Source organism: Onychomys torridus, chromosome 7 (genome assembly GCF_903995425.1).
Source record: "Onychomys torridus chromosome 7, mOncTor1.1, whole genome shotgun sequence".
Classification (NCBI taxonomy): domain Eukaryota; kingdom Metazoa; phylum Chordata; class Mammalia; order Rodentia; family Cricetidae; genus Onychomys; species Onychomys torridus.
In genome coordinates this window covers 59,814,465-59,840,030 of record NC_050449.1, presented here as the reverse complement: position 1 = coordinate 59,840,030, position 25,566 = coordinate 59,814,465, and the positions used below count along the sequence as shown (strand labels likewise).

General features: G+C 47.7%; 1 protein-coding gene across 1 annotated transcript in view; it reads right to left on the bottom strand.

The window, feature by feature from the left end:
* Positions 1-1,066: 1,066 nt before the first annotated feature.
* The window catches only part of Dapk2 (death associated protein kinase 2), a 128,960-nt gene continuing 104,460 nt past the window's right edge, over positions 1,067-25,566 (bottom strand). The window contains exons 7-13 of the mRNA XM_036193623.1: positions 23,839-23,887; positions 23,070-23,096; positions 19,971-20,123; positions 18,907-18,952; positions 5,986-6,075; positions 5,796-5,879; positions 1,067-1,707 (exon numbers count right to left, since the gene is read on the bottom strand). Coding sequence (XP_036049516.1) covers positions 1,627-1,707; positions 5,796-5,879; positions 5,986-6,075; positions 18,907-18,952; positions 19,971-20,123; positions 23,070-23,096; positions 23,839-23,887 — 530 coding nt within the window. The 3' untranslated portion in view covers positions 1,067-1,626. The remainder of the gene's footprint in view (positions 1,708-5,795; positions 5,880-5,985; positions 6,076-18,906; positions 18,953-19,970; positions 20,124-23,069; positions 23,097-23,838; positions 23,888-25,566) is intronic.

The following is a 25,566-nucleotide window of genomic DNA, read 5'->3' as shown; positions in this document are numbered from 1 at the left end:
AGTTGGTTTCTGTCTCCCACCTCCACCCTTTGGCATTTTGAGACAGGGTCCTGCTATTGCCCTGGCTACCCTGGAACTCAATGTGTAGACCAGGGTGGCTTCAAAATTTGTAGCATGATCCCCGTCTCTCCCTTCCAAGAGTTAGGATTACAGGCATACAGCGCCACATCTAGCTTCTTTTGAGGCCTCTCCCCTTAGCTTGTAGAAGCCATTTTCCATGTTCTCACATGGTCTTTCTTTTGTATCTTAATCCCCTCCTCTTCCTCCCGCTCTGCCTAGTTACCCAGGCTGTCTCTAACTCCTGGGCTCAGTGTCTGCCTCAGTGTCCCAAGTAGTTAGGACTTAAAGGTACACAGCACCACATGTGGTAAATTGCCCCACATCCCCAGTCTGGATGGCAATCCTCCTGCCTTAGCCTTCTGAGTGCTAGGATTACAGACATGAGCTACCATGCCCAGAGGGAATCTCCTTTTATTGTTATTTTTTATGTGTGTGTATGAATGCCTGCATGAATGTACTAGTACCACGTGCCTGGTGTCTGTGGAGACCAGAATGCATCAGATCCCCTGGAACTGGAGCAACTGATGATTGTGAGCTGTCTCTTGTGGGTCCTGGGACTAGAACCTGGGTCTTCTGCAAAAGCAGAAATTGCTCTTAACCAGTGAGCCATCTCCCCAGCTCTCCCCTTTTCATAAGGATATTAGCTATTATATTAGGGTGTACCTTGATGACCTCATTTTATTTTCATGAGCTGCTTAGCACTCTGTCTCCAGCAACAGTGATGGTCTTGTGACACTGAGGGCTAGGACTTCAACTTACGGATTTAGGAGAACTACAAGCCAGCCCCTAAGTGGCTGGCGACAGCAGAGGTGGTGGAAGGGCCATGGCCTTCTGTGATGAAATGGGGGCTGGGCACTTTTAAGGGAGGATGCGGAGAGCTCGCATCTTGTTGCAAAAGAAGACTGCCAGCAGTGTTCTGTCCATTTAGCAGCCAGCCCTAGTGTTACCCAAGCCACGGGGTCTTGAGCTATAGGGAACCAGATGGACATCACTCCCCAAACAGCCAAGCATTACATAAACAAGTTTAATAATAAAAACGAGAAAAGATTACAACACAGTAGGCTGGGAGAGGCTGTTGTACAAAGTCTAATGTCGGACATCCTGACTCCTGTGAATTCTGGGAAGTCCCAAGATTGGTCCTCTCACTCTAGAGAGTCTCTTCACTCATGTGTCCTGACAGGGTAGGCTTCTGTCTTCCCGATTCGATTGCTGCCCAGGCTGGTTCAGAACTCTGTCACCAAGTGAGGAAAGCTGCCTAAATTTGACCTTTAAACTGCAGTAAAAATGATACTCTTTACAGCTGTTTCCTCAGGCACACCCCATCCGGGCATCTGAGGTTAGCAGACAGGTGGAAGCCGGTTTTCTGGAGCACTAAGACTCCCCAGCAGGAGACAGCCCCAGCTCCCAGGGTCTCCTGAAAGTTCTGAGTCCTGCAGATTTCTCTCTCTTGTAAAGTGCTCAGGAATACAGAACGCCTGGGTACTGGTGACAAGCAGGGTCCAAGAGGTTGCACAGAAGGAACACAAGGGGCTTGGACCTCTTGGGCAGCCACTGACAACTGGGCCATTAGGAGGTGCTGCTCCTCCTCCGGGGGTGAAGGGCTTTCCTCCTGGCGATGTCCTCCTCTGTATCACTCTCGCAGTTCCTCTGGGGAGGAGAAAAAGAGGCCCGGGGCAGGGTGTCACAGCATGACATGAATGGAGCCCAAGTTCATATACTCAAGCAAGGGGTTTATAAGCTGGGGGACGCGGAGTGATGTCAAAAGGGAGCCCTCAGCTCTTCTACCCAGAGACCTCCAGCAGACAGGATTAGGAGGAGGCTTTAAATGAGCCCAAACTAATTGTGTTGAGACCTCCTTCTCAGGAGCCAGGAAAGCAGGAAAACAGGTGCCTGAGGGGCCCAGTTATAACCGTGAAAATGTCATCTGGTACCATTTGTTGCCGGTGGCCATGTCAAAGGCAACTGAAGTTCCAGGTGTCAGCCCACCAGGAGGAAACTCTCTGATGGGTCAACCTTGGACAGGCAAGGACCCGAGACCCCAGACCCCAGAATGTCTTTTGCTTCTGCTGTGCCTTTACATGTTTGCCCCTGCCATCTTCCTCTGGTATCTGGCATGGTGTGAATGGGTGTGGGGAGATCCCCACTGCCTATAATGTAGTGTGTTTATCTCATGGAAATATCCCGTTCTACTGGGCATTTTTACCTGTGGATTACTATGAAGATGATTTCTTCCTAAGCTGTACTGTCTAATTGATAATTATAATATTAGTTTATACAGAGTTTTGATGAATAAAAATAAATACAAGAAAGTGTCACACAGTTAGAACATGTGAGTTTCTATTGAGGAGCCATATAGACTGTGGCTTAGGTTAATGATTAAGAAAAACAATTGGGTCCCAGTAGCCCAGCTTGCTTAAATTCTTTTAACCTTTATGTTGGAAGATATGTTCACAGGTTTTGGAGTGCATCACAGCTGAGACAAAGCTTTGAAAATAACTTAAAGTTAGACTAAGATGTTTTTGTCAGACAGCTTTGAGGTGAAAAACCCAAGAAGATAATCTAAAGTTTTAGAAAGGCACATAGTTGAATGAGGAACTCTTTAAGGTCAGGGAACAAGAACAAAGCAGCCAGATTATCATTAGCTGACTCACCTTTCTTGCTATGATTGGTTGATGACCAAAGGTGATGATTAATTCCTTATATCCATTTTTGCTCTCAATCTCCTGATGTAAAAAACTATTGATGAGTGGGTATGTACCCTAAAGATTTAAAGTAAAGCTGACTGATTCTTTTTCATATATAAAAGTTTAGGTTTATGATTCCTTTAAGATTCCCTATAAGATTACCTTTCAAGATAAGTAATAAAGTAATTGGCCCTTTCTTTGTAACTGCAAAATGCAGCCTGCCAGTAAAAGACCTGACTGAGAAGAATACCTTGCTTGCCCACATAGTTAATCTATAACAAGTTGCTTGGGCATGAATGTACGTGGGTTCTTGGGATAAATTGTTTTTCACCTGTAATATATAAAATGTTTAATTATGTAAGGGATGTGGAAAACACGCTGTTTTTTACTGTTTGTTTTGTATTCTTGTAATTATTCACTTGAAAAATAGAATGGAACCACATTGTAATTCTGAAAAACTTTGTTGGGGTATATAAGCTGTAGGAAAAAAAGTATACAGTACAAAGAACACAGAAGAACAGAGAGAATACAGAAGGAAACCATTGAGAGAGTGTGTGAGTGTCTTTTTCCCTAACCCCCTCAGATAAAAAAGTCATAGTACATGCCCTTTGAGCCCTGAGCTGCCTGAAGGCCGGTCCCCTAGGCGTAGATAATTTGTACCTATCACTAGACAAGGCCACTTGGAAAGGTGGTTTGTGGGGCACTGAGTCTCCCAAGCTCAGCCTGTGGGGAAGGGGGTGATTTTTCCATAAGGTCCTCTGGCCAGCACTCCAGATCCTTGGCCTCAACGGGCTTCCACTATGCCCTCAACAAGCTTTACTGCAAAGCCTTTCAAAGGGAGTGACTTCTGAGTTTCACTTCCATGAAAGTACAACCTGTTAGCCCCCCAACACAGCTAAAACAGACCTAGAACAACTACCTGGAGGTTACAATGTCTTTCCAGCCGGGGCCCACCAATCGAAGTGTTAAAACTGCTATTATTATTGTAAGGGGTTTCAAACTATGAAGTTTTACTTCACTGTGTGCCAGAGTGAATACATGTGAACCATATGCATGCAGATGCCCATGGGGGCCAGAAGAGGGAGCTGGATCCCCTGGAATTGGAGCTAGAGGTAGTTGTAAGTCACTGCATCTGCACCAGAAACCAAACCTGGGTCCTCTGCAAGAGCAGAGGTACTCTTAAGTGCTGAGCCATCTCTCCAGCGCCAGTTAATTCCAGTTATCAAAAGAATAATTCAGATTAAAATGAGCCCCCAAAATGTTTAATTTCCATGCTTCTTAAGCAAAAGTTCTTGTTATTATCTTTCTAAAAATATTTTCAAAAAGGTCCAATAGGAAAAAACATATAACATGTATGTGGGACCCAGCCTTTTCTTCCTGTAGAATAAGCCATTGAGCAAGTGGCCCAAATTAAAAAAAAAAAAAAAAAAAAGACTATGTTTTGTACACGGAAAAAGTTAGGAAAGAAATTTAAACTTTACAATCCTCCCTGTAACTACATCAAGATGAAAGGTCCAGGTTTAGTGTGAAAGGCATGCTCTCCTCCTGTCATACACTCCTCCAGGCAAGCCTGAGCCAGCTGGAAATCTGAGGTCAAGATCAACTTTAGCCAAACATCCTGGATCAAGTCTGACTGGGACAACAAAAATAACTCAAGCTTTGCTGAACAGCAGCTTTTTCATATGAGTCAGAGTCAAACAATAAAAAAGTAAGCTGGACAAAATCGCCTGTGATGAACAGGGATTCTCGGAGGGAGCAAAGTTGGTTCCCTTCACAGTCCACGAGGCTGGTGGCCAGAAGAGGGACTCAGTGTCGAAAAGCCACACAGGCCCCTAGTGCTACCAATTCTTAAGTGCTGGCGAGGGTGGAAATAAACAAGAACTCAGCCTGAAGAAGGATGACCCCTCAGGAAAGGTTGGGGCCATGGGGAGTGCAGGGATGAGCTGGCAGCCGGGGTGCAGCCCAGTGCTAAGCATCTTCAGTTTACACAGGGCCACTGCCAGGCAGTTGCTTTCCCGTCCCCTGCTGAGCAAAGAGTCACCTTTTATCATAATTTATACCTTCCAGACACCCCTTGCTCTCTCCACTCAATGCGGAGGGAGAGGTTATCCCAGGGAACCCTTACCAACTGAAGTCTTAACACTGATGCCCATTTCAAGAACTACGGGAGGATTTTAAGCCGAAGTAACAATTGCTCACACACTGAGCACTTATCCACAGGCGTTAAGGAAAGGGCATCACTTAAGCCTAATCACTGTCCAACAAAGGTAGGAACTATTCTCAACCCCATTTTATAAATGATGACATTTTGGAACAGAGAAATTAAGTAACCTCTTGGAGGCCACACAGCAAGCAAGTAAGTGGCAGATCTGGATTCTGGAAGACTCGCTCTAGAAGCCACCCCCTTGATGAGTATATTCCATGCCTCCACTAAAGGGCCAGGGACATAGCTCAATGGTATAGCATTTGCCTAGTACATTAAAGGCCCAGGGTTCAATTCTTAGTACTCAAAAAAAAAAAAAAGTAAATAAACAACAAAAAAATTTAACAAGTAAACATATCATCAAATGTTACTGATACAGGCAGTCTATAGCAAACTAGAAAGAGAAAGGTACAGAGGGTATGAAACACCCATTCTAAAGATGAACTGGGGCTTGTCAGAAATGAACTTTCTGTGGTGGGGCAGTTTGGAATAGGGTCTCATGTCACCTAGGCTGGCCTGGACCTCTTGCCTCCACCTCTCCAGTGCTTGGATTATAGGTGTGCACCATCAGACTTGGCCAGAATAAAGTCTGGATGGCCTATGGGACTCATTTCTACAGTTCCCCAAGGGCTACTGGTCCTTGGGTGGGGCTGAAGGGGTGGGGTGGAGTGGCGGCAGCCGTCCCTTAGATAGCCATAGGGAAGGATGTCTGACGGCCCCTCAAACATATCCCTCTGCTGGTCTCCTGCAGCCTCCAGGGTAGAAGAGGCTGGAAACAGCTAATGTCCTCCTCCATCCACTGCCACAGTCCAGGAGTTGCCCTAGCCCAGGGCTCTGCACGGACTCACCAGGTCCTCACTTGTCCTCAAGTGTACCTTCTTCATCAGGGAGCGAGTGAGGTGGTTGCACAAGGAGACGATACTGAAGGAGAGCTGAGGGAAGAGAGAAGAGAAGCACCAGGTAAAATGAGCAGAGAGGTCTGGAGAGAAGCAGGGAGCCCCATTAGGCCCCTGCCCTTCACCCCAAGCCCTGACGCACCTTCCACCGCCTGCGGACATACTGCTTCTTAAAGTTCTCCAGGTTGACCGCGGACTCCCTGCGCACCATAGCTTGCTGGTTGTCCACCGGCTGAGAGAGAGAACAGGCGTGAGGCTGTCAACTGAGTTTCAAATGGCAGCTACCCATGTCCCCAAAGATCCTGGACTACACACCGGCCTCAGCCTGCCCCTGGTGTACCTCCTTCCCCAGCAAGGCATGCAGCGGGAATGTCGAATGTCGCAGTAAGGGTGATGTTACAAATGTCTCGCTGCCCAGAAGATATCCTGGGTGTCCCTGAGCTATTATTACCACAGTGTAGTGTATACAGAGAGAGAGAGAGACAGACAGACAGACAGAGACAGAGGCAGAGACGTGATTGCCATCTCTAAGTGAGAAAAGCTGGGAGCAGGAGTTATCAGTATCGCTTTGGGGAGAAGGTCCTTCTATGGCAAGAAGGACTGGACGGACTCCGGTTTTGGTGAAATGCATGCCTATCGGCAGGTGTGGCACTGGTACTCCTCTAGAACTAAGAAATGGAAGGAAATGGGGCCTTTGACAGGGCGGGATGGGGCGGGTCAAACGAGGACAGATGCACAGTCGTCTCTCACCATCGGGCAGTCACAACACGGCGTGAGTGTTTGACTGCAAAAAGCCCACCGCGACTTCTCTGAGCCTCAGCTGTCTCGCCTGTAATCTTGAGATGCATATGACAAGGCGGAATGAACCCATGGATGTGAAATACTTAACCCAGGAGCACTCAGCAAGCAGCAATACACTGATAGACGTTATCCTTCTCCATTTCCTTTTAAATGTCCCCCTTTTGTAAAATAGTAAAGTAAGGTTTTCCTAGCTGAAGAGAGAGGTTTTGGGGAGTCTGTGGACATCCTACAATGGTTTCTTGTTTTTAAGAGTGTAACCTGTATATGAATGAGTAGCCCCATTCTTTTGTTTAATGACATGTATTTATTTACCAGTGGGGGTATGGCAGATATGTATGGAGGTCAGAGGGCAACTTGCAGGAGCCGGTTCTCTCCTCCCACCACGTGGGTCTCAGGAAGTGAACTCAGGCTTGGCAGCAGGGGCCTTGACCTGGGGAGCCATCTCTCCAGCTCTGGCACCTTTCTTCAGAGTTTGTTTGAAGAGCACAAGAGCAGAACTGCTCATCTATCCTTGACAGAACATCCTCCCTACAGGGAAAGCCATCTTGGACCACATACCTAGCTTTGGGAGCCCCGCACATGGAATACCGAGAGAGGAAAGGGACGGCCACCCAGTCAGCCAGATCAACTTCAGTACAGCAACAGGCATTACAGCCAGATCACCCTTAGGCCCAGAGCAGCAGTATTCTTAAGATCCAAAAAAGTAGAAACAACCGAAAGCATACCAGCCGATGTCTGGATAAGCAGCATGTGGCATATATCCATGCAAGGTGACACTAATTAGTATTAATTATGAAAACAAGTGAAATATTGGGCCATGATAAACATGAATAAAGCTGGAAAGTGTGTTAAGAGGGAAAAGCCAGACACAAAAGACTGACTCTGTGTGATTCCATCTGTATAAAATGGCCAGAAGAGGTAGATAAGCAGAGACAGGAAACAGATTAGGTTACTAGCTAGGGCTGGGAGAGAATGTGGAATGATGATGACAGAATGCTTCCTGGGGCTGCAAAGAAGGCCTAGCAGTTAGGAGTGCACACTGCTCTTGCAAAGGATCTGCCTGGACCCTCAGCACTCCCATCCTGCCACTCTCGGCCACCTATAGCTCCAGCTACCATCGATCCAATGGCTCTGGCCACCTTAGGCCCCTGACTCACATGTCCCCATCCACATACACAGAATTAAAAATGAAATAAAGGGGGATGAAGGAATGGCTCAGTGGTTAAGAGCAAATACTGCTCTTCCAGAGGCCCCAAATTTGGTTCCCAGTACCCATGCTGAACAGCTCAGAATGGAATTGCTTGTAACTCCAGCTTCATGGGAAGCCAATGCCTCGTGTGGGTTCTGGGAATACAACTCAGGTCCTCAGGAAAAGTAGAAAGTACCCTTACCTGCTGAGTCACCTCTCCAGCCTTAAAAATATGTTTTCCTTCTGGGTTAATAAAAATGTTCTGGGATTAGAAAGCAACAGTGGCTATATGATCTTGTAAAAATATTAGGAACCACAGGACTGCACAGTTTATGATATATTATTTATGGGAGTAAAAATGTGTGGTGTGTGTGTGTGTGTGTGTCTAGGCAAGCAATGGTTCCAAGGATAATTGATAGCTTCCATGGATTCTCAAGGGACCCTGTGGCCCCCAGGACAACTGTCCAGGATGATCCCTCAGGCCCATGTGGGATCATCTGTTCTGTTGTTGTTGTTTCTGTTCTGATAGCCTGTGATGCTGTCAGAGTTGAGAGCCACAGAAGGCAACCTACAGGTTCTTCAGAGCTGGTCTTCCCTAACCACATTGAGAGCACAGCTCTACTCTCATTTCCCCTCACGGCACCAGGCACCAGAAGGGAGCCAGTGTGCATGACCATCCACAGGAGGCCCGTTCTTGGACTACTTCAGCCCATACTTCCCAATATCTCAACCCCTAACTCAGACACCTTTCAGGAAATATTGCCGACTCTGATATCACCAGAGCCTTGTGTGCTCTTTTATTGTGTGTGGAACCCGATGATGTCAACTTGGCAGTGGAGGGGGGGGGGACCTGAGGACACTGGGATTTGCTTGTGTCTATACCCACAGGTCATCCCTCCCTCCTCCCTCCTCCCTCCTCCCCAAGGTGCTCCGGCTTGCCAGTTGCATGGTTGAACTGTTCCCTGAGCTACTGACGGGACAAACTGGAATGAAATCCCAGGTCCAGGCCAACAAGATGACTCAGTGGGTAAAGATGCTTGCTGCCAAGCCTGATGACCTGAGTTCAATCCCAGGTTTCATGTGACAGAAACTGTCCTCTGATCTCCACACATGGGCCATGGGGCACTTGCATGCACATGTACACACACACACACACACACACACCAAATAAATATAATAAAGAAATCTTAAACCTGGGACCTGCTCACACCTACCAATAGGAGGCCCAGGGCACTTTGCTCAGCTATAATAATACCATTTAGAGGTGCAATTCAGTCAGCCATGAATGATCTTTGAGCCTAATCCTGATAGGGTATATTTGTTTTTCATATGGAAATTTGAACCAGTAGATCAGTAGACTTGGGGAAAGAAGGGACTTCTTATGTACTTACTGAGGCTTTCCTCACCTAGAATAGAAATGGTTCATTCCCACCTCTTACCCCTTCCCCATAGCTGGAGAGACAACACAGAGGCCAGGGGAATCCTATTAAGGAAAACCCCACTTCCTACTGGCTCAACAATGTCACTCATTGAGCCAAGAGGCCCAGATGAAATGTCATGTGGACCTACTCCCAGGCCCATCAACAGGAGGTGACAACTACTTCTGGGCCACACAGCCACAAGAGTTCCAAAGAAGAGGCCACCTGAGCTATGAATCTGTCAGGCTAGCCTTTCCTCATTAATGGGTTCTTGGTTGCTAAGAGTCTCTAAAAGGCTGATGCTGTCATCTCAGCCTGGAAAGTCAGAGACATAAATTCTGCAGTGAGTCTTGTCCTCGGGAGGAATGTGGCATTGTTTCTGTTGAACTGGGACTGTGTCTGCCTCCTGCTCCTTCCTCTTCAGATAGACAGTTGAATGCCCATCTTCCAGTTATGGCCTATCACTGACACCAGGGAGCCCAGGCATTTCTGACCAGGATCCTAGGAATGTCTGTCTAGTGTCTGCACAAAAAAGGTCTGAAAGGGAGGTGGGAAAACAGAAAGCTGTGGCTGGGGTCAGATTTTGTTTACACAGATGCTAATATCCTTGATACAGCCCAGGGGTGTGTCCTTAGGGTCTAAAATGACATCCACTGGGCAGGGACAGGAAGCAGCAGCAGCAGCAGCAGCCGCCGCCGCAGCCTCCAAAATGTGCGAAAGGAACTGTGGCACCCTCTCCAGTGATTTTTCTCTAAATACCAGGCTTTCCGCAGGTGCTGCAAATAGACTGTAGCTCTTCCAGCCTCCATCTGTGCCATCCTGACCACACACTCCACAGAAAGGCAGGAGCTGCCATTTCCCTATCCTGCCCCGGACTGCCACTCCGGCCTGGCAGACTTCCCTTCTCTCAGTCAAGTCTCCCTCCAGGGGACACCCCTCCCCTCCCTTTGCTGGCTGGGGCTTGGGCTCTGCTGGCAAATACTTGTTGTCCCAGAAAGATGCAGGTGACAATTGTGGGGGTGTCTCTGCCTCCTCCTGCCTGGGTATGGTGAGCAGAAAGGCTGGGTGCCCAAAGCAGACCCTGCCAATGGGAGGAGGTGAAAAGGTTCCTCTCCATACTTGGTCTAGCCTCATCTTCCTGTTAGGTGTCAGCACAGACACATGGATATTAGTTTAATTCTCTTTGCCAGATTTTCTGTTTCCTGAGCAATTTTTGTTTCCAAGAAAAAAACTTTCCCAAACTCTCCCTCCTGTACCCTGAAGAGAATTGAAAGGCATCAGCTAAAGGCCATGTGTAAATTGTGCTTGGGTCCTGATATGAACAAACCAACTGAGTGTCACAGATACCCTGGCCGTGGGAGGATGGTGTAAGTTTACGAAGGGACAGCGGAATGACGACGACATAATAATTATACAGAAGAGACAACTCAGTCAGGAAAGGCTCGCCTCACAAGCATGAGGATTTGAGTTCAACCCCCCAGAACCCACATGAAATTCTGGGCACAGTGGCATGCACTTGTAACAGAGAGAGAAGGAGGGAACAGGTGGATCCCTGGAAGCCCAAAGGCCCCCTAGCTCGGCCTTCTTGGTGAGGATCCAGGAGAATGAGAGACTTGTTCTCAAACGAAAAGTGGAAGGCACCTGAGGAAGGTCCTGCCAGACTTGGTGGCACACACCCATAACCACAGCGCTTGGTAGGCTGAGGCAGGAGGATTGTGAATTTGAAGCCAGGCTGGACTATACAGCAAGATGTCTCAAAAGGGGGAGGGCGAGGGGGGACTTAGGAGTGGAATACATTTAAAGTGTGCTTTAAAGTATTTTAAATGCTTCAAAAGAAGCAAGAGTAGGAGATGAAGCCACCGCCCTGGACTTGATCCCTGCTGAAACCGGGTGTGACACACAGAATTCACCACACCATTCCTCCACATTTCTGTGTAGGTTTTGAGAATTTTCCCTTTATAGCGTTACAGACAAAAAAACTCCTTACTCTCTGTAAACCTCCCCTTTCCAACTGTTGCTCAACAATTCCAAGCTCCTGATCCAGTCTGCACTCAGCCCTCCAGATCCTGCCCAGGACCTTCTTCCTACCAACACAGGACGAGGCAGTTGCCCAAGACTCCAGCCCTCTGTTGTTCTCCTCAAGCGCTGCCTCCACCAGAACTCAGCTCTGCTGTGTCTTAGACCTCTAACTCGGTGGTTCTCAACCTGGGGTCACGACCCCTGTGGGAGTCAATCGACCCTCCACAGGGGTCGCCTAAGACCACTGGAAAACACAGAGATTTACATTACAATTAATAACAGCAGCAACATTACAGTTATGAAGTGGCAATGAAAATTTTATGGTGGGGGTCCGCAGCAGGAGGAACTGTATTAACGGGTCGAAGTGTCAGAAAGGTTGAGAACACTGCTCTAAACGATTGCTTACCAATCTTTCCCACCCCCACCCCCCCCCCATTGACTGGATCCCATTGGCTTGATACTGAGTCTTTTTTTCACTTTGAGGTAGCTTTTAAAAGTGTTTTTATTAGCATATATTCATTATATTTAGTAAATGGTTTCATTTTGCATTTTCATACATGTACAGAATGTACTTCAATCATATTCTCTCTCTCTCTCTCTCTCTCTCTCTCATACACACACACACACACACCATTAATCCTTCTCATTTCTCCACTCTTGTACTAATTCTCTTCTTCTTCCTAACTAGTGCCTCTTCTACCTTTCATATGTGTGTGTGTGTGTGTGTGTGTGTGTGTGTGTGTGTGTGTGTGTCCCGATGAGATTCATGAGTGTTGTTTACAGGAGCCTGGATGCATTTACCAGCGGCTACATCACTAAAGAGCCTCTCCCTACCACCCATGAACCAAGTCCACTGTGCCTCTTACCCAAGGGTTGCCATGTCCTTATCTGCCCTCTCCCCCTAGAACCTGAACACAGTGAGTGTGTGTTCAACTGAACGGGCTTCTGCAACTCCAATATGCCCACTGCTGCTTCTCTTCTCCAGGGCCAAGAACCTTCTCCACAGGCCAAGAACTTCACAGAGGAGAAAAGCCATTCAGTTCCACAGATATTTCTAAAAGGTTGACAGTGACGGGGTGGTGACATCTGGGCACACAGCCACCTCAACTGGAAGCTACCATTGTCATTGTCACCTGAGGAGGAGAAGCTGAGGAGGAGTCCCTAGTTCTTCTTATGACTACTCAGTCTGCTCTGTTCCACCTCTTTCTTGTCAGCCTTCAGAATCTGCAAAAACATCCACTGCCAACTGTGGCCACCCTTCCTGACATACACAGGACAGCCACTGCCTCAGGATAGGACAGCTGCCTGTCCCGGGACCCACCTCCCAACTTCCTTAGGAGCTGCTTTTTTGGGAGATGACACACTTTCCCTGAAAGCTAGGGTGGTGTTTGAACTGAGCATGAAGCCAAGCTTAAAGTCTGGTAAGTTAAAAATCCTCTAAGAGGGTTGGCGAGATGTCTGAGTCAGCACAGTGCTTATTGCATAAGCATGAGGACCTGAGTTTGATCCCCCAAATCCATGTAAAAAGCCAGACATGGTAGAATGTACTTGTATACCCAGTGCTTCAGAGGCCAAAAGAGGCAGACCCCTGGGGCTAGCTAAACTTGTCAATGTGGTCCCAGTGAGACCCCATCTCAAAAAACAAGGTAGATGAGCTAGGCATGGTGGCACACGTCTTTAATCCCAACATTGAGTAAGCAGAGACAGATCTCTGTTATAGGCCAGCTTGGTCTGCATAGTAAATTCTAGGCCAGCAAGGGCTATATAGTGAGACTCTCTATCAAAAATAAACTGGTGGTTTGAAAGAAAATGGCCCCCAAAGAGAGTGGCACTATTAGGAGGTGTGGCTTTTTGGAGTGGGTGTGGCCTTGTTGGAGGAAGTGTACCACTGTGGAGGCGGGCTTTGAGATCTCATATATGCTCAAGCCATACCCAGTGTCTCAATTCACTTCTTGCCTGCAAGATGCAGAACTCCCAGCTACCTCTCCAGTACCATGTCTGCCTGTACGCCACCATACTCCCAGATGCCAAGCTTCCCATGATGATAATGGACTCTAAACCTCTGAAACTGTAAGCTGCCACCTCAATTAAATGTTTTCTTTTATAAGACTTGCCTTGGTCATGGCGTCTCTTCACAGCAACAGAAACCCTAAGACATAAACCAAGGAAGACGTCTCCAGAGGAATAACAGGGTTGGCCACTGGCTTCCACAAGCACACACATATGGATAATGTGTACACCCGTCCACATATGTGCACCCCCATATATAAATATATCCTCCCTGAATGCAAAAGTTTCCATGGTGGCAGCAGCTCATGGAGCAGTGTGCCGTTCCCGAGCCTCCTTCCTCTAGGTCCCAGTGAAACACTCCACTCACCCCACACACCCCCTCCTGCCATGACAGTCCTGTGCTCCAGGTGGCTATTCAAATACTAGCTGTGAGTCCGTAGGGAGCAAACAGGTCCATGGCTGTCCTCATTTCCTGGGCCTCCTCAGATGTCCCTTTGCATCAGGCTGTGATACCTCAGGAGAAAGGAGTTTGTCTGGCAGGTGACACAGGAAAGTCACACAGTCTTCTCTAACTTCCCTGGCAGTCTCAGGGTGCTTCTCCTGGTTCACTTTGTCTTTGCACAGCTAAGGGTCTGGTTATAAAACATCTAAAGGAGACCCTGTCACTAGGGACAATTTACCTGTGGGGAAGGAAACCACTTATGGCTCTGAGCCGGCTCAGAGGCTGACAGCCATGTGACTTTGGATAAGTGCTGCCCTATAAACTGCTATATGGGGAGAGGATTCAGTGTGAACAGAGTAGCTGATTCCACAAACCCAAGAAAACCAGCTCTGCCTTCCTTCCCTGTCCTCCCTAATCAAGTCATCACTTAAATCTTCCTGCATTTCCTTTGGCTTTCAAAGATGGTTCATTGAGCATCTTTCCATCCATGGCCTTCTTCTTCTTCTTTGGAAACCAGATGTAGAGGTCAAGGTATGTTGATGCAATCAAAAGGATCTTTAACATTCATAGTGTCTTGTACCAAACAAGTATGCAACATTCCATGATGGGGCATACAGGACTTTGAAGTGATTGTAGAGTCATTTGTCTTTAGGGTAAGGCACAGTGTTCTGCAATCTTTTCTTGATTCCAGGATGTGCAATGTCAGACATCAGACGTCAGCAGTACTGATCAATGTGGCATCTCACTACTCTAGGCCTGGACTGAAGCAGGTCACTGGGAGAAAAGACTGCACAGCTTTGGGGAGCCAGGTGGGGTCCCCCTGCCTTTGACTGTGGGGGACAGCAGTCCCTGCTTAAGGTTCTTCTGATGCACACTGAGGTGGTTCAATCCCAGAGTAACGGTGCAAAGGCAGCCAGGCCTTCCTTCTGCTCTGAGTTTTTCCTCTCCACCCAGCCTTCTGCTCTGAATTTTTCCTCTTCACCCAGCAGCTGGGTGTGTTCCCGGCCCTCCCTTCTGCATGGCGCCCTCTCATTGTGTAGTACCTCCTAGAAGACTGCCCTCGATGGGATTTGTTTTTTCTTTCTTAATTGTCCATAAAACGATCACGCATCATGCATTGTGGTTTCTTATATTTGATTAAAATAGTTTTGATTAGAGTTATTAAGTATATGTGATACATGATCCAGCTTGCTAACACACACACACACTTCTAAAGAATGGCTTTATTAGATCAAGATTAGTCTGCACTACCCACTTAGTTATTTCTGTGACCCTGGGAACAAAGGCAGACCTCCTCAACATGCCGACGTCCCACTGGTTCTGCTCGTCCTCAGCTATCTCCACACTCTGTAACTCCCATTCTCTCCCTCAGTTTTCCTTCCTTTCCCCTCTCACCACAGAACACTGCCATGACGGCCCCATGGGAATACCTTTGATTTCCTTAACAGCCCCAGTGTCCTCCATACATGGTTGCCTCCCCAGAGCAGATCAACTCGACTCAGTCTCTGTCTGTCTGTCTGTCTCACTGTAGGCCTTGCAGTGCTGCCTACTTCTTGACAGCAAAGGAACCAGCTGTAGTTCTGCAGTTATAGAATTCTTGACTAATGCTAGAAACCATCACTCAACCGAGAACTCCAGGGAAGCAGAAAACCAGCTCGATGTTACTTGACACCACATCCCCAGACTCAAGTCAACCATTTGGAAACAGGCAGGTGCCTGCTAACTATGTGAATGGAAGGAGGAACTTGGGTATCACCCATCTCCTTAAGCAGAGTGAAAGTTCCTAGAGTCTAAGCAGTTAAGGGCGTCAGAAAGAGCTACGGAATCATCAGAAGGCTCCCACTTTCATCACTAACGTTATGATGACCCGGGACAAGTCACGTTTTTTGTTTTCTCACTAACCTGAGAATGATATTTAATAAAAATACTACGGGTGTTTTGCAAGGCTGTGGAGGTGCTTGAAGCGATACAGTTTGTCCCAGGCCCAAGCTCCTAGCATCATGTGGAGTCCAGGGTCCATATTCTATGTGCTGTCTGCATGGATGTACTGAAGGACCTTCCTCCTAGGAAAGGGAGATGACATCATACAAACCTCCTGATGCTCAAAGTTTTAGAGCTAGAAGAGACCAATGAGCCTTGTGCTTCCCAAAGCTCTCTGAGGTTCCCACACTTCAGGGCCCACTGGCCTAGAGGACGCGAATAAACACCTCCTCATTGTGTCCCTCTGTCTTCATTTTCAATGTAAAGTTGACCCTTAGCCTCTGGGATCAGGACTTTAATATTAAGATGCATATTTACAGCTAAGCCTCACAAAACTTCTTCCATACCTCACCTCAAACAGGGGCACCCTGTGTTTCCAACAGGCTATGAATGACCCTAATTCTCCTTCTCTGAGTCAATTTCTTCATTGGTTACAGAGAAATGAATAGTGAAAATACTGTCATTCACCTTCTCAGCTCACAGAGCTGCACCCCACCCCAAGACAGGGTCCCATATATCCCAGGCTGGCCTTTAACTCAAACACAATACATAGCCAGAAATAACTCTAATTTTTCAATCCTTCTGACTTCCTCCTCTTAAGTACCAGATAGAGGCGTGTACCACCAAGCTCAGTTTATGCTATGCTGGGGATACAACCCAGGGTTCTGAAGATGCTAGGCAAGTACTCTAGAAACTGAACTATATCCCAGCCTCTTATCTCACAGAGTTCTTTACTAATCCAATAAGGTCACAGACATAAAGACTTGATGAGTGAGAAGAAAATTTAAAAGAAAGTTAATATCTTCTCTGTATATTTTAAAATCCCGACTCTGTAACAGGAAAGCAACCTGCCGATTAAGTTATTCTTGGTTATGTTGATCATTGCCCAAGAGCTGCACTCAAGGCATGCAGACGGAACCTGAGAGGTGAGCCAATCCATCATCATTACTCAGTTATCAAGTATCTCCTGGGGGCTGGCAGATATTCCCCTGGAGAAGGGCATGCTGAGGGGTTATATTTTTGAATTGTTTCCCACGGCTCAGCTGCTTTGTCAAGCGCCCTCTCAGAAAACCAGGCTGGCGAGGGAGTGCAGAGTAAATCACTAACTAGCACCTCGGTGGCTGGGAGAGTCTAGAGGGAGTAGGAGGATGCACACACACACTCTGAAGGATAATTCCGGTGGGATGCCCCAGTAGAGGAGAAGACAGCATACTTCTGCAAAGCACTGGGAACGCACTACTGACTAGACTCTGGTGCTCAGAGCTTCAAACCGGCCAGGATTTCATCCGTGTGCGATCTCTTGAGCAGCTCCGACAGGGACTCACTGGTGTCTTGGTGGAACATGGAGCCCAGACCGTAAGCATCTGTGTTCCCACTCTCCAGTTGGGAGCTGCCCACCAGTTCCTGCATCCATTGGATGTGTGCTGAGAGTTGCTGCCTCAGAGCCTCAAACTGCACCTGCAGATGGTCTAGCTTCCTGGCCATGCCTCCAAGGCTGGCCCCTGTGGTCTGGATGTCTTCTCTCAGGAGCTTCTTCAAGGACTCCACCTTACGGAACTCATACTTGAGCTGGGACAGGTTATGGCGGGCATTCTCATTCTCCTCTCGGTACCACGCCTCCTTCTCGTTGTAGATAGCGACCAAGGCCTCCACATCATCCTGCAGGGTGTCATGGGCTCCTGCTAGGGCATGGCATCCTTTGTCCACCCGAGCCACATCCTCTACCACATGGGCAAAACGCTCAAAGTTGACGTAAGTGTTGTTGGGGGGCATGCTTGAGTGGCATTTGAGGGTATACTCTCTCAGGCGTTTGGTCTTCAGCTGGGCAGGTTGTGTCTTCCACTGTTCAGGGGCTCTGGCTTCTGTTTTTGACTAGTAGGTGTTCAGACAGAAGAACCAGAATATTAACATGATATGTGCTCCACAGGGCAGTCCAAGATGCAGGCGGAAGGCACGCACATGGCCTCTTTGGCATTCACTGCTCGTTTCAAGACATGGTAGGGAGAGCCAGGGTGAGGCTAGCACCACTCCCCCAACAAGACCATAAGAGACGTTAAGGAATGTGGGGGTGCTGTCTGCATGCTCACTTCAGGGCAAAGGGTTCCATGGCCATTAGAGAGGGTTACCACACACATAGAATTTCATAGTAGCACACATAGACAAGCAGGCTGTAGCTAGGGCTCTGCAAACATCCACTCAAGCAGGCTGCTGCAGGCAGAGGAAGGCTGAAGGTATCTGCCTTTCAGGACACTGCAGCCTGGGTAAAAGCCAGCATGCTCAGCATAAAGGAGCCAAGGAGGCTCTCTAGCTTTGGGCTCTGGGCACATCCCAACTTGGAAGATTATTGGCCTTCCTCACCCTCCAGGGAGTAAAGGAATTTATCATCTATAGACCTCTACCCTTTTATCTCCACTTAGATCATTTCTGTGGGCCTTCTCTGTGAACAAGGAAGGTAGTCTGAGGAGTATTCAGCTAGTCAGCCCACGGAGCCAGGGCTAGAGCCTTGTTCTGAGTCCCTCTATCACTCCCAACGTGCTTTTCATGCCCAACTCCAAGACTGTGAAAACCAGCGGGCCCTCCACTGCAGGCCAGTTATGGGGATTCATTTTATGCCCTGACCCTCCCACAGGGAACAGAATTGTCCTAACAGATCTGGCTTCTCTTCCCCATCAGGTCACCTGTCTCAGGACCCAATTCCTGAGGCCACACAGTGCCTAAAAAAGCTACATGACAGACTTGCATTTCATCCTGTAGTGAGAGCCCAGAAGGCAGAAAAAGAATTGTACCCAATAACAGAGTCAAGGTTTTAGTGGCCAGAGATCTGGCTGCAACATGACCTCCAACAAAGAACTTTTTGTAAGCTGGCCTCTGAAGGAAAAGTGTCTTAGCTGAGGTCTGTGATAGTTTCACTGGCTCTCTGAACCCATGAAATACAAACTTTAGGTAGCATAAGCCCATTTTATTTATTTGTCTGTTTGTTTTTGCAGAGCTCTGGTGGAACTCACAGCCTCATGCAAGCGAGGCAAGCACTCTAGTGCTGAGCCAGTATGACCCCATTGAACAAGCACAGGCCTCTTGAGGACCCTTGACCACTGCCCGAGATCAAGCAAAGGCCTCTTAACAGCCATTTGTATCTGACTGCCACAGCCAGCTCTAGGGGGAGAAGAGAGACCTGCTCACTGGGATTCATTACCATGCCCTTACCATGATCCAGGGATGTCTGAGAGCCTCTTGGATGGTCAGCCGTTTTCTGCAATGAGGACGAGGAAACAGAGAAATTCCATGAGGACAATAATGGGGGCTGTGGTCCGTGTCTTCCCTTTCTGACATTCTTTGGCTGTGCCTTCAAGGCAGTACAGCGGCAGAAATGGATGAAAACTGGCTGTGTTTCCAATAGGGAAAGTGGTCCAGGCCGAAACCTCAATAGAGACACCTTACCACCCAATCCCTCAACTTCGGTTCCAAAGTTGAAGGGCCTAATTGGCATCCTCTGTTGAGCTTCCAGACCCCTCTGAAAGCCAGCTCTGCAGTGCCAAATCTCTGGTATCCACTCTTGTGTTTGCCTCCTAGGTAACTCCTCTGTCTTTCATTGCTCTGCAGGTAGGTACTCTAACCCCAGCACTGCCCTACATAGGGAGACCAGGGCTTCTGCATATCACAGGACCCCACTCTGGTTCTCTCTGAAGCCTGTGAAAACCAGAGGACATAGCCCTCTATAGTCTATGGCCCTGTCCCCTGCCCATCCATCTCTGATGCTCACACAGAAAAGTCACAGCTCTCTACACAGTTTCTTGCCCATCCACCTTCTTTGGCCATATAGCCATGAGGCTCAACCTGGGCTCTGAAGCAGAGATAGGATTAGTATGTCTCATCTCCCCAATTTCCTGATCTCTCTGGGCCTGTCTGCCTCCACTCTCAACTTGAACAGGCCTCAAAATGCTCATTGTTTATCTTTCAAATCAGAGTCTTACATCCGTATGTGGAAGACTGCACACAATAACCCCTGATTTCCAAATACATGTGCATGCAAGCACGTACATGGGTATGCTCCTGGAGACAGAGTCATTTGTATTCTGGCAGGAGGAGACAAAGGAAAAACTCAAAATGACAAGGTAAATACCAAGTCGTGGCCAGTGACACTTCTCAGCACCTGAGCAGACGGGGCTACATGGCCCAGAAGGCCAAGTGAGGGCAGATTGGCATGTCTTTGGAAGGCAATGGGAAAGGATGAGTACCGGAGAAACCACAGTCTTTCTGTATCCTCTTACCGGGTCTCTTTCACGAGAAGCTTCCGAATGAAGTCTTTGGCCAGTTCGCTTGTCTGGCTGAAGAACTCTTCATCGAAGTCATAACTCACAGCTGTGATGTTTGCCAGTGTTTCTTGCTTCGTGTCTCCCAGGAAGGGGGACGCGCCACTTAGTCTGAGCACAACAGAGAAAGACCCATGTAACAGAGGGAAAGGAGAGAGACACTGGAGTAACAGACTCAGGGAACCCCAGCTTGCTCTCTCCAGGCAACCAAACACTAGACTTTTCAGGGCGATCCAATTCAATTCACTTTCTGGACCTCCGACTGAGTACCTGACCCAGGGAGACTGTGTTTCATGGACTCAGAAGAAGAGACGGCAGTCCCCAGCAGAACAAAGTAAAATACAATAAGGGGCCAGACAAAGAAGTTGGGGAGCACAGGGAAGTGGGGGGTGCGGTGCAGCATCATAGGGTGGTTGAAGTTTGCACTGACTCTATCTTAAAGAATGAACAGGCTGTCAACCATGAGAGAAGCTCTAGAAAGAACTTCCAGACTGAGGCAGCAACTTGAGCACAGCTTGAGAGGCACAGAGGGTGTACAAGATTTCATCCCCACAGGGCTTGACAAGAGTGTATCATACAGTGACCCCCTGAAGCACCAGCTCGTGATTTGAATTCCCCTTGACCACCGGGTACCTCTATCCAGACACACCCTTGATAGTCACAAACCCCATGTATGCACCGCCTACCTGGATTAACCACACAATGCTAGAAAGAGCAGTCACCTTGCACTTTATTTCTATTCCTTCGTCACACCTCACCTGGCTGAAGCTCTCGCTGTCTCTCTTCAGCAAACAGCTCTTGGCAGCCATTCCCGTCCCCATTGCTGCTTTCTTAGCCTGGGGTACAGAAAGGCCAGCCCGAGCTATACAGAGAAAGTCTGTCTCAAAAGGCCAAGGGAAGGCTAAGGCATGATGGTGCATACCTTTAATCCCAGCACTTGGAAGGCAGAGGCAAGGGAAGGATCTCTATGAATTTGAAACTGGGGTAGTCTACATAGAGTGTTCTAGGCCAGCCAGAACTACACAGTGAGACCTCCATCTCAAAAAAAAAAAAAAAAAAGTCAGTAAATGTGGATGTATCTCAGGGGTAGAGTGCTTGCCTAGCATGTACAAGATCTTTGAGGTCAATCCTGAGTACAAGAAATAGATAAACTGCCTTGTGTAACCCTGATCCATACTAGCGGCTGTAGAATTAATGGTCATTGTTTTTGTCATTGATAAAATACAAATAACTCTCAATGAGTCCTAGGTTCCCAGTTTCCATAAGACCAGAAATTGGTCTGTATCACATGTGCTGCATCCTCACCCACCTCTTTACTATCCAGGGAGTTGATTTTATTCTATATCTCCCAGTTCAAATATATCTGTCTGACTATCTATCTACCTACCTACCTACCTACCCACCCACCTACCTACCTTTTACAAGTCCAGCCTCTCCCTCTGGGTTTTCTAGACATGTGCTTAAACCTCCAAGGTAACCATGCTCCCACAGGGTGATACTAGCTGTGGGTGTATCTCCCACAGACACAGAGCCCAAGACAAGAAAACCCAACCCTCCTCAATGTCAGGATGAGTTCCTGACCCAGTGCTTCTGATAAAACAGGTTTTCAGCCAGGCTGTGTCAGCCATGCCTGGTCACATGGGGCCTATAATCCCAGCTCCTGGGGAAGCTGATGCAGAAATATCACAAGTTCAAGGCCTACCTGGGCAATTTGGTCTCTATCTCAAGAGAAGAAGAAAAAATTTTTAAGAGGTTCCAAGTATATAATTCAGTGGTAGCACATTTGCCTAGCTACTCTAGGTTCAATTCCTAGTACAGCATAAATAAATAAATAAATAAATAAATAAATAAATAAATAGATAGATAGATAGATAGATAGATAAATAAATAAATAAATAAATAAAGCCAGAGCTACACAGTAAAACAAAACAAAGAAAAATAATATAAAATAAAATAAATATCAAGTTCAGGGAGTCATAAGAAGACTGTGTGGCCTGTAGAGTTCTTTAATAGTTCAATGTAGAAACTAGAATTCTAAAGAAACCCAAGATTTAAGACCCAATAGGCGACTCCCCTGGCTCTGGAATTACAGAGGAAGGCTCCTTGGCCTTTGCTCTACAGCAGAGCCAGCTGGGGCCATGGCCCTCCCCTATGATTCTGACTTAATGGATCTCGGGGCCACTGTAGGTATTAAGAGATCTACTGTGCAGTCAGGGCTGAGGGCTCAGCTGCAGCTGGGGAAGTCACAGTGTGGCTGTACAGAGCTCCCAGCTTATGCTGCTGAGAACAATCCTTCAGCTGTGGAACACTGGCCCTGGCTATGGGCTTTTACCCTGAAAATGCCATGAAAATAGTATTTTCTATGTGGACTATGAGAGAGTAACTTCTGGGAACCATCGAGGGGCTAAGTGTCTACTAGCCTACCCTGTGTGCCAAAGCAGCGTCTATGAAACTTGTGCAAGGTGGCTTATTCCCACCCACCCCACTTCCTGTGACAGGAAGGCCGTGATTCCTAATTTTCAGATAAGAAAAACAGGTCTAAAGGTTAAGTGCCTGTCCATGGAGACAGTGCTAGTATCCTGTCCCAGATGAGGCCTAGTCCACAAAAACACAAAACAAACGAACTCACAAAATCACCTATGCAGTAATCATGACTTAAGCCACCAGATACATGGGGACAAGAAAGGAGGAGGAAAGAGGGGGTGAGAGGGAGGAAAAAGGACCTAGGGATGAGAAGAGAGAAAGGAGGAGGAAGATGGGGCAGGTGCAGTCACCTTCGTGGCTGTCACAGGATTCTGTGGAGTAACGGTCTCACGGTGAGCATCATCTGTGGAAGGCTGGGCTGAGCAGCCCTAGCTTGCCACAAAGAAATTTAGTAGTGAGCTGTGTAGGAGGGAGGGCTGCTCTCCCAGACTCCTAGCCCTGCACAAGTGTGTGAAGTGGAGCTCCGAGCTCAGCCTAGGTGCTCTGTGGACCTGACACATCTACTGATGTCTCCCTGCCCCCCTCATTCCTCCTGAGCTAAGCAGGTCTGCACCCAAGGCTGGAGATACTCACAGGATGTAGGTGATGACGCCGATGCTCCTGCAAAGGAGAGTCATGTCAGGGCTGTGTGGCTTCCAACCTCAAACCCCCAAGGCAGTCACCACACAGGGCCAAGAAGTCACTTCCTTCCCCAGGTGGCCCCTGAATGCCATTTCAAGCCCCATCCCTCTCTGCCTGACTCTGCAACAGGCCCGAGTGCAATTAGAATCTTCACTTTCTGCACATGGAATCAAGGACCCAAATTCAAGGTCTGACTTCTGTATTTGCAGACTCTGTCATCAGAGCATGTCCCTTAACCTCTGAGCTCACTTTCCTTATAAAATGAGGACAATAAATAATAACAGCCTCACAGGTGGCAGGATCTTAGAAAGCCAAGTCATAAGCTGGGCCAACTGTAAAGCAGTGTTCAAATAAAATATGTAAAGAACTGATCGCAGCAGTACTACTAGGAAAACATATGCCTAGGACCTAGGATACTCCTGTGCAACACCTGACGGACTGACCAATGGAGCTCACTTAACTGTTACCTAGACCTCAGTTGGGGCTGGCCCAGGATGAGCCTGCGCTTGTCTCAGCCTCCCCGCTGATGACAAAGCTCTAACTGGCCGTGGATCCCAGCCTCATTGCCTCCTGGCTACGTGTCTCATGCTCCTGGAGCATTACAGACTAGGAGGCTAAGAAATGCTAGTGGGAACAAAGGGGCTTACACACTCAAGGGAGTATCATCTAAACCAGGGGCGGAGGCCTTCTGCCCATGGAAGGATCCCAGGCTACCACTTACCACATGTCGGCCTCCAGTCCCAGTGGCTCATAGTTCACAATTTCTGGAGCTGAAAGAAGTCATGTTGAGGAGTCAAGAGGGGGCAGAGATGAGAGGAGATGGTTCTAGGGAATTCTAGAGTAATTGGTGCCAAACGTCTCCATCTTGAATCTCCGATAGAGGGAGGAAGGAATATTCAAATGGTAGATGGAAATAATCAGGATGTAAGAATGTTGAAAAAATAAGTTGCTTTGGACAGTGTGTGCTTCTACAGGAAGTCTATGCTGAAATCTAATTCTCAAGCAACAGTATAAAACAATAGAGCCTTACAGGTGATTAGGTCATGAGAGAGGACCTTCAGGAATAAAGTTAGGCTCTTATAAAAGGCCCCAAAGGAATTGTTCCCCTCTTCCATATGAGAATAGAGAAGGACACTTCTATCTATGTGAAAAGGTCCCTCACCAGACACCAGTCCCACTGGCACCATCTGGGACTCTCAACCACCCAAACTGTGACCAACATGTTTCTGTTGTTTATAATCTATCCAGGCTAAGGTGTTTGGTTACGGCAGCTGGTCAAGGTAAGACTTGATTTCCTGCTAACCTGGGAGAAATGACTCATGAACAAGCCTTGATGAGGAGGGAAAGGAAGGCACAAAGAAAGAGGAACATGGGAAGAAGAAGGTTCAGGAAGAAGACATGGAGGCCTGCGTGGTGATATATTGTGTCCCCCAATATATTGTGCATCCTAATAAACTTATCTGGGGTCAGAGAACAGAAAAGTCACTAGATACAAAGGCCAGAAAATCATGGCACACCTTTAATCCTAGCATTCCAAAAGCAGAGATCCATCCAGATCTCTGTGAGTTCAAAGCCACACTGGAAGCAGCTAGGCATGGTGACTCACACCTTTAATCCCAGGAAATGATGGCAGGAAGCAGAAAGGTATATAAGGTGTGAGGACCAGGAACTAGAGCTTTTGAGCAGCAGTTTAGCTGAGATCCATTGGATGAGGACACAGAGGCTTTCAGTTTGAGGAAACAGGATTGGCTGAGGAGTTGGCGAGGTGAGGAAGCTGTGGCTTGTTCTACTTCTCTGATCTTTCAGTGTTCACCCCAATACCTGGCTCTGGGTTTGTTTTTATTAATAAGAACTTTTAAGATTCCTGCTATAGGCCCAGTGATGAGGAGGAACCCTGGTGGACAGAGACTCCAGACAGGTCCATGCTGTTGGGTAATGGGGAAGAAGGCAGAGAGGGCCTTCATCTTCCTCTGAGTCCTTCCTGACAGGTGGCATCATCTGCAGACATTTTTTTTGGGGGGGAGTGTCACTGAGTTAAGGTGATAAACCTGAGGGGACACCAAACATGCCAGGGGGCAACTGGCTACAAGGGAGGAGCGTGAGCCAAGCATCAGATTTGAAGCCATTAATACACAAGTGGAAGTGGGAGCTGGGCCAAAGATATGGTGGGTGACCCAGAGAGGGTAGAGCTCGGGGGAGAAGACTCTGCTCTAGACATAAGAGGACCATGTGCTGCCCAGAGAGCTCCGAGGCCCCAGGGAGCCAATGCTGATTGACACCCACTTTGTCCGTGACTTTTAAGAATGCAGTAATGAAGTGGATGCAATGATAGCACTACCTCACAAGAAGAGGGGGTCCTGCTAGCTGCTAAGGCAAGAGGACAAGCATGGGAAAGACTGAGATTACTTATCCAGAATACTATCCAAACCAATGCATCTACAGGGTCTGT